Below are 10000 nucleotides of genomic sequence, written 5' to 3'. Positions count from 1 at the left end.
GATAATCATTAGTGACAAAACTTAACAGTAAAGTTTGTGGGGAATGATGACAGTAAATAAATAAATGCAATAAATAAACATATTTCGGTTTAAATTATGCTTAATACAATACAATTTATTGTTGCAATTGTTAACAAGTAATCCTCGTGGTCAAAAGCCACAGATGTGATGTTTATTGTTTTCTTTTTAATGCTTCAATGAAAAAAAATTATGTAAGTTTGACAAAAATAAATAAATGATTAATTATTAAATTAGCAGGGCAGTAAAAATGCAAATAATTACCTGATTTATTGTATTTTTTTTATGTAAATTATAAATTATATTAAAATGAATGGTAGAGTGTGGGGTGTGTTGAAAATTTAGTTTAATTAATAGCAAAAGGATGGGAAAGAGTGAAAAAAAATAAAAAAAAAAAAAAAATAAATATATATATATATATATATATATATAAAGGAGAAAAAAACATTGAAAACAAACATGTGCACAGTGCACAGTACACAAAACACACACACACGCACACACACACACAATAGCAACTCCTGAAACTTTATGTGCTTCTACCGCTGACTGTAAAGTTATGGAAGATAAACCTTTACAGCCAAACACCCATTTAATTAAACAGCATCCGTGGCCCGACGTTAAACGTCTCTCTGCACAGTTTCTTCATGCTGATGAGTCTCAGCTGCAAACAAAGTGTCCCTGTCATGACATTCCCGGTGCGTAACGTAGCTGTGCGTACGATCCGCAAGGCTGTTAACCCGAAAAATGCACGATAAATAAAGTCACTGTCAAACAAATAACAGCTACTCATTGCATACAACAGAAGAGTATGGCTAGCGTAACGCGTGTGCGTGCTCTGTTTATAATTATTATGCATATATAAATATACGCACATGCAATATATACAGGTCTACATTTAATATATCAACATAAAAAGCGTGTGAATTTATATGCAGATGATAAACACAAAGCACACACACATATGAAGCAAAACTTTGATTTTGGACGCGATTAATCGTATCACTTTGCATGCACGTAAACCTATTCCAGGAGACATCAGGAGCCTAACAGGGGCCACTTTATATCTAGTGAATGATTTGGCTCCTTCGAGTCGCCATTTACGCCACGCAGCATCAGCTAGACATAAACATTACACTCCGACGAGTCAAAGCAGCTTTTTTTTTGGCCGTATTCAAACCCAAGCCCATTGCTTTCCCATGCACCTTTGTTTCAGATTATGCAAAACTTGCCTCATTGTGCAAAACCGAAGAGGAAAAGGCAGAGCCGCCGATTATTTATAGCCTTTTCGCAGCTAAATCGGTTATAGACCCATTTCACCGGCGCTCTAGAACTCTGCGTGACCCTCTGTTTGGACGTTCTGGAATATTCTGGAGGTCTGACTCGAACGCAGCTCAAGAACAGATGGCGAGATTATCCTAGAACACAACCTCACACCCTCCTCCCTTTAAACCCTCGCTGCTGGATCATTAAGGGTTTCTTGGTGGAGCTACGAGTCTGGAACAATTACGGTTTCCTCTTCATTCTGCATTTATTTAATGAAAAGTGCTGTTGAATCACACCTGCTTTCTATGCGATTGTGTCATTTGTTTTCCGTTATGCGTCACGTGATCCTTCAGAAATCAGTCTAATAATCCGGTTTAATAAGAAACATCTAATATTAATATTATAATAATGCATCTAATGTTACGTTAACGCATCCTCGATGAATAAAAGTATGCCTGTCATTTTATTTTATCTGTAAACTGAATGGTATCACAGTTTCCACCAAATAATAAGCAGCAAAAATAACATTTTTAACGCCGATATTGCAAAGAAATGTTTTTTGAGCAGCGTATTTGAATGATTTCTGAAGGATTGCGTGACACTGAAGAGTACTGATGCTGAAAATACAGCTTTGATCGCGGCAATAAATTACTAATAAGATGCATTAAAATAGTAAACGGTCTATTTAAATTGTATAAATATTTCCCAATATTACCGTTTTATCGTATCGGTGATTACACAAGCAGAAGAGACTATAAAAATTAATTATTCCGGACATTTGAATATCTGTATATATTAAACTTCAGCATCAAATCACTTAAAGCAATCGGATTTAGTTTTCTCCCAGTAATAAATCTAAACATCTTCTGTCCACAAAGACTGCTGCAAAACGTCTCGCATCTTAACCTGCTTTCTTTTTGGCCTCTCTGAAGCATGCAAAGAGTTTAATCTCGCACTAGTCGGGCAAACAGAGCCGAAGCACTTCACGGGTCTCCGTCGTCTCACGGTTAAACATCTCCGGCTTCCTCGCACGCCCTCAAGGTCCACAGGCTTTGCGGTTACGCAATATTATCATCGGTCACATGCTATAATCCGAGCTAAACTGAATTAAACCAATCTAAACCGGACGCCGCGCCAAGCTCGGGCGGAATTGAGAAGCATGCGTCTAATTCCCGGCCGTGCCTGGCTTTCCGAGGAACGCCGCTAATCTGGAGCGTGTGGGGGAAGAGGAGGAGTCCCGCCGGACTAATGGAGGTCCTGATGGAGGTCTTGTGGTCTCCTTCACGGGTCTCATGACCGAACCAGGCTCCGAGCCAGAGCCGAACACATGACAGGGCCGCCAGCTCCATACGGCCCCAGAACGAACAGCGTGGGATACCATAAAAAGCCTTTTTGCAGGAAATGGAGGTGAATTTCCCCCAGGGTATCCATCCCGAGAAGAAAGGCTTGGAATCGATTATATTTCAGCTGAGACCGAGAACTTCAAACGGCAAAACAAATATATACGACACGCACCAAATAAAAAGCCCGATAGCATAAGCCACGCCATCTTTGAAGAGAAACAGTCCAACTTCCTGCGTGCTTTGGACAGTTTGAGGCAAATCGAGACTCTTTGCTATTGTTTTCCTGTTCAAATATCAAAACAGTCTTAAATCAGATGCCTTTATCTGAGGTTACTTAGCAAATGAAGTCTATGCGCGATTCGTTCTGGTCCAGGATTGATATATATAAAGTGCAAACTAAATAAACATCACATGCACTGGAAATAACGGAGAATACGTGACGATGAAACCCAGCCATTGATTAGTAATCTATAGGATGACTGAGCTGGAAAGATTGGCGCTGGAGGTCTGACGAAGGGTTCAGCTGAAATAAACGGTTAACGGTTTCATCCACAAAGCCAGGAAGGGGATTCGCCGAGGTTAGGACAATGCGGGTGCGCCTGTGCGCTGAGAACCGTTGCTATAATCGTGACTAATAAGATCATGTTCGCTTCATTGCCAGCAGTGTGTGAGTCATGTTCACATGCATCCTTCAGTCCCGTGAGTAAGACGGACGAGACGTGCGTCTTGTGCTTTCACTGTGTGAGAGGTGAAGAAAGACAGAGTCAGACTGAAAGGGGTGATTACTAAACCAATGGCACTTTTACGATCCGTCTAAATAATAAAAGGAATCACAGAACAGCAGTTTATTCAGCTAAAGAACTGCTCACTTGGACTAAGAAAACTATTTAGTTGCATATAATAAATAGTGTTTTATGTATATTTATATCACTTATATTTATGAATATATTTATTATTAATGTGATTTTAGCAATATTATGTGCATGATTTTTCAGATTTTATATATGTATATGTATATATTTCTTTACATCTAACATTTTAAATATATATTTACATTATAGTAATATATATTATACTTCTGCACACACACAAATATAGTTTTTATACACAAATTATGTTTTTTATATTTATATTCATATATGTATATTTTTTCATATAGTTTATTCATATTTATTTTCATTTTTTTTCTTATTTTAAACTAAATTTTTTTTCCTATATATTTATATTTTTATATATATATATATATATATATATATATATATATATATATATATATGTGTGTGTGTGTATATATATATATATATGTGTGTGTGTATATATATATATATATATATGTGTGTGTGTATATATATATATATATATATATATGTATATATATATATATATATGTATATATATATATGTATATATATGTATATGTATATATATGTATATATATATATATATATATATATATATATATATATATATATATATATATATATATGTGTGCGTGTATGCGTATATATGTGTGTGTGTGTATATATATATTTAACAGAATGGATTATAATTTTATATATGATATTATATCGGTCTCACATCCGCTTTAACATTATTATACTGCCTAACATGCTTATCCATGCATATCTTTTTCAGCTTGACATGTTTATTAAAATCACCAAACCTCCATAATGACGGCTCCACTGATCCAGCTTCACCCATCTATAACATCCATCCATCTCCCGTTCTCCTTCAGCACAGCCACAGTGATTCAGATGAAGGCAGTTCACCCAAACCTGTCAGACAAAAAATGTGTGGAAACCAATGGAAAGAGTCAGCTATATTTCATGGTGGGGGCACTAATGCTTCGCTGCTGATATGCATGCGTAACCTTAATGGCCAAACTAATGAGGTGGTATTGTGGTTTATGGCATTATATCATAAACAGAGTCCTAGCAGAGCTCAATGGAGTAAAGTGACCAGGGTTTCTGAGCTTCAGTCACCGGGGAGTGATGCACATCTAATGGCGCAGCGGCTATGAATGAGAGATACCGAGCACCAAGACATTCAGCAGACGTTTGCAAGATGCACACGAGAATCTGTGAATCCATTATTAGGCTAAATGCTCAAGCATAACCACTCAGCACTTTATATATATATATATATATATATATATATATATATATATATATATATATATATATATATATATATATATATGTGTGTGTATGCATGTATTCAGACTGTACAATAATTTTTTTTGCCACCAATGTGGAGTTCCTGGTCATGTGTGATGAGCAGCATGGACACGCTCTCCACCAGAGGTCAACAGGAAAAGGAAACGGGTCACACTGTTCTGTCCGTTTTACTAAATTAGTGACTAGCAAACTTAACCGCATACAGTTTTCACTACACCTTAGCAACTCCATAGCAAAGGCCTGAAAACAAACCGCAATCATCACAGATGTTAGGTTCTGCGAGTACAAGTCACATTTTCCTGGGTGGAAATGCAAGAAAAAAAAATTATTCTGAACGTGCAATTAGAGGAAAATAGGCTGCATTCACGTGGTGTTTTGAAGCCATCCGTTACCATGATGATTACTCAGAGCTGTTTAACACTTAACCAATCGATATATGTTAAAAACAAACGGCACTTACGCAGTGATAAATAATTAATTTTTACACGAATTATTTTTAGAGCGTTATCGACGTTCACACGAACGCCGCCGAATCCAAAAGGCCGAGTGCTCTTTGAGGGCGTTTCCTCACCTATAACTCTTTCGGACTGTCAATCACTTCTGCGGGAGGGCGGGGCGAAAGCTTCCATTTAAGGACAACGAGGCTTCGGTGACGTCATACGCTAGCCAGCGCCCCTTGAGCTGAAGGAGAGAGCGGCGGCAAGCACGCGCCTTCGTGGGCGAGGATGACGTTGGCCTTCAAAAATTGAGAGGAAAAAATTAGAAATGCGGAATTAATTCCCCCCCTCCTAGTTATTCGCAAATATTTGTTGTTTGTTGCCAGCGAGGAGAATCTCTTTTGGCGGCTGATGTTGATTTAGAGGGCGGTATTTTTTGAGAGAGAGAGAGAGAGAGAGAGGGAGAGCGCGAGCGAGGGGGCCGGTGTCTCTCGCGCTTGCCTCGCGCAGCCTCACAGAAGCTCGTGAAAGAAACACAAGGACGGTTTGCTTCCACGTCTGTCGCCTATTTTCGGGATTTTCTGGATAAACAACGCCGTGATCGATGCGAGGCCTTCTAACGGATATCCGCCGCTGATATAACGCCCGTGCTTTTTTTCCGTTTTTGTCGTCCCCCCCCCTTCAGCGGAGCGTTCGTTGGATTCGTTATGAATTCCAGCCCGCTTCCTAACGGCAGACTGCTGCCGGACAGCCAGAGCTGGAACTCCTCCGGTTCCGACGAGGACCTGGACGTCGAACCGGGACCCGGTCCGCACGGAGGGGTGGCGGAATTCGGCGGGGTGCTCAGCAAGGTGGGTTACGATCCCGAATAACGCCTCCAGAACCGGGAGAGCTCGTGTTTGTGTATGTGTGCGTGCGCGCGCTTCCACCTGAACCGATGTAAACAAACGTCAGGCAGTTGGATGAATGTCACGGAGCGAGTGAGGAAATTGTCGAAAATCGCAGTCTCGGAGAGTAATTAACGTTATGCCGAGATAGTTTGCATGGTGATGTTATTTGCACGGCGATTAAACCTTTTTTAACGTTACCTATTACCGTAATATGCTCAGTGTTTTACTTCTGATGTGTTCCTCATTACGTTACTGCCCGGACGCATGGGTTTTCTTAATTAAATTAAGCACGAACGCAGTGCAACAAATGGCCTACTATAAATGCTTAACAGTTTAATAATATATGTGACCCTGGAGCACTAAACCAGACGTAAGTAGCACGAATATAATAGCCAGCAATGCATCGTATGGATCAATATTATGCCAAAATTCAGCAGGATGTTAACTAAAGGTTAGGATCCATGAAGATATTTTGTGAATTTCTTACCGTAAATAAACCAAAACGTATTTTTTGATTAGTAATGTACATTGCTAAAACCTCGACTTTAGTTTTTTAATAGATTTACAATATTTTTCTTTTTTTTTCACCCTCTGATTCCAGGTTTTCAAATAGCTGTATCTCAGCCAAATATTGTCGGATCCCAACAAACCTCATATCAATTGCAAGCCTTATTACCGGTTTGCTCGCAATGCGATTATATTTTCCGTGGTGATTTCCAGTGCATGGTGACCATATGCTGCTCTTCAAACGGCGAGCCCCAAGGTTGTGTTAACCAAGACCGTTTTTTTTATGATAAATACTTAATATGTGATACGTGGGTATCTTTCTTCATGCATGTATAATTCAGAAGGGGTGCAGCAGGTTCTGGGCAGAAGCTGGAGTTGGTTGAGGTTACTAGAGTTCATCTGCTCGTCTTTTCTTCCTGATGGGATTAAAGGAGAAAACCTCTCCTCATGACTCAGACAGCTGATCATCTGTTTTTGTGATGAGAGGAGCATATTCCATAGGAGATTAGTGTATTCTTCCACATGCGACGACTTAAACCCTCTCCCATTTGAAGTATATCTATCCGTGCATTCAAGAAAACAATCATTTGTGCATCATATTTTTAGTCATAAGTCGTCGTTATGGCTGTGCACACACTCTTAGATGCAGCTTTTCGCTTTCTTATAACAGTTTTGTTTCTCTACAGTGGACTAACTACATTCACGGATGGCAGGACCGCTGGGTCGTGCTGAAGAACAACACCTTGAGTTACTACAAATCCCAGGACGAACGCGAGTATGGCTGCCGTGGTTCCCTCTGCCTGAGCAAGGCTGTCATCACAGTGAGTATCCCGGGGAAAGATCCTTCCAGACAGCCGTGGGATTTTCAGAGTCGAGCCAAAATTAGAACGATGGTGTGCATTCAAAACGAAAGCTTGAATCGGTTCAAATCGGAGATTGTCATGCTGCGGGGCTTCAGAACTGTGCTTGAATGGAAATGCATGGTGTCTCACTGACAATATAGACATTTTTTACTATCAGTTTGGTAAGGCTGATAATACAAGGCCTCGTTTTTCACAATTCTAATTCTTGCACGCCAGCTGCAGGATAGCTAAGCATGTTATGCTTATGTTTTTTTGACATGTTTTAGTACCCAATTAGACGAAAGGCATGTGATTTCACATTAATAACACTGTTTTTGTGTAATTCAGTGAATTGCATTATTGAAAACAGTGTTTATTGGATATTTAAAAGTTCTCTCACAGTTATGAACAATAGATGCCAATGTAATTTGTTTTATTGCGAAGTTATGTGGTATTTAACAAAAACGTCAGCCAAAAAACGATATATACATCGCTCATTGCTTTTGGTGAAACATTTCGGTTTGACGTCCTTCTGACTTTTTCCCAAATGTTAATACTTGTGGTTCAGTGATCATTCCCATGATGTTTGTTTAATGGGAACGTTAGCAAAATGTTCTTCGAAATGTATTTTTTTTTAAACCTATTGCTGCATCTCTGGAAATTAGATTTGCTATGATGGTCGTGCTTCATCTAAAATGATTATCTCTGAGGCAGTGGATGTGCTGAGAGCTCTTTTTAGGGCAGAGGAGAAAAGAGATTGACGGAGGACATACACGATCCTTTGCCACAGGCAGCCGGCCAGGCGCGGACAGACTGTGGCCTATTTTCCCCTCCATTCATGCTAAAATCACGCTCGTGCACCTGCAGAAGCTGTAAACTTTGCTTTTAAATTTGACTCGAACTGAGTAGCGGCAGGCAAACGCTAGTGAATGTATACGGTATCTATAAATAATGCGTGCTGCTCAGATTTTGGGTTGATTGCTAAAGGGTCTGATTTGGGCCGAGAAAAACAATGAAATGAGAATTCCCTGCATTGCGTTGAAGATTAACTCATGACCGCGCACAGATTTCGACATGTGCTGCGGCAGTCCATGCGCACGCTCTGCCCGTATTATCTTGCGTCACCGCTGAAAATGAGGAAACGGGGCGAAGGTTGTGTTGTTATGGAGACCGCTGGAGAGGTACAAGTCCTTACAGTGACCCTGTTACTGCTGCTCCTTCAATGATTAAACCGAAACCCTTACCGGAAGGGAACGTTCGAGCGTTTTCAGAGATGTTTTAGATGTACGAAGAAGTGTAAATGCGGGAAGTGAAGTGTGAAATAAACGGCCGTGACGGATGGTTTTGTAGGTTTGTGTTTCTGCGCTCAGGTAGTTCACGTTTGAAGCTGCAGGCCGCTGCCGTGTGTTCGACATTCTAATTTGATGCTTTGCATTTCGGCGTTGAGCGAGAGAAAAATGGCTCCTTTGTTTTCGAGGCCTGAGAGTGACTCCTTTCCAGCTGTGTATTTGTCGAACTCCAACCTTTATGGCTAATCGTAAATATTAAACGAAGGCGTGTGGCACAAATGTGATCTTTAGGGTCCAAAATTGACTTTAGCACCTGCTAATGGTGAGTGAATTGGCAGAATTTATCAGATAAAAATACTCTACAGTCCTAAAGCTTTTGCCATTTTTGATTCACGAATATTTTTGGATTCAGTAGTTTTTTTTTGCTTGTGTATTAGTGTAGGACCACTTTGTGCATATATAAACAATCTCTGTAGGCTATGCGTTCAGATCTTTTTTTTCTTAATATTTTATTTGGCTTAATGCTTGGGATATTCCTAGTTATACAGTTTGCAACTCTTACATCAGTGAGTGTTAAGGCTGGTTTATATTTCTGTGTCAGACGGCGTGTCGGTTTTAATTTATATTTCTGCACTTTAATTTTATAACCTGCAGTACCACGGCAAAAGCGTGGCGTGTAGCAGTGACAGCCACAAATAAATATCATTATTGAAAACTACAAAAAGAAGAAAGCAACAGACATTTTCAATCTCCACTTATATTTTGTCATGGACAACTACTGACGTATAATGAATGACAAGACACTTGTTCTTTGCTTAGTTTTTTTATTTTACGCAGAAGTATAAATTGAGCTTTAGACTTTAACTGTTGGCCGTTATGTTGCAGTTTTTCGTAAATTTACTACTGTGTTTAAATGTTTTGGCATATGGTTACTGTTTATTTTGCACCCTGCTTGAACTCCATACAAGTTTGTGCTTTCTGTGCAATCACAAAAAGAGAACAAACGGACTACTTTTTTGCATTTATAGCACATCTAAACCTCATTTCTCTTTCTCGGTAATCTTTCTTTCATAATGTCATTCTGGAATAAGAAGCAGCTTTATTCAGATTGATTCCACGCGCGCACGCACACACACACACACACACACGCACACGCGCGCGCTACGGCAATCTGTCCTTGTAATCCTCACGAAAAACAGGTTATTGTGTCATTCCGCTCTTCCTGCCTGCG

General features: G+C 39.6%; 1 protein-coding gene across 2 annotated transcripts in view; it reads left to right on the top strand.

Annotated features, from left to right (window-relative positions):
• The first annotated feature begins 5477 nt into the window (after positions 1 to 5477).
• Positions 5478 to 10000, top strand: part of LOC122332567 (ceramide transfer protein) — a 29777-nt gene continuing 25254 nt past the window's right edge. The window contains exons 1-2 of one of the 2 annotated variants that reach the window (XM_043229899.1): positions 5478 to 6092; positions 7325 to 7459. In XM_043229899.1, the coding sequence (XP_043085834.1) occupies positions 5949 to 6092; positions 7325 to 7459 (279 nt within the window). In that variant the 5' untranslated portion in view covers positions 5478 to 5948. The remainder of the gene's footprint in view (positions 6093 to 7324; positions 7460 to 10000) is intronic. The other variant, XM_043229900.1, reaches the window with a different exon arrangement.

This window comes from Puntigrus tetrazona, unplaced genomic scaffold (assembly GCF_018831695.1).
Source record: "Puntigrus tetrazona isolate hp1 unplaced genomic scaffold, ASM1883169v1 S000000116, whole genome shotgun sequence".
NCBI lineage: Eukaryota > Metazoa > Chordata > Actinopteri > Cypriniformes > Cyprinidae > Puntigrus > Puntigrus tetrazona.
The sequence above is the reverse complement of the archived record's forward strand: the minus strand, read 5'-3'. Positions and strand labels throughout refer to the sequence as shown.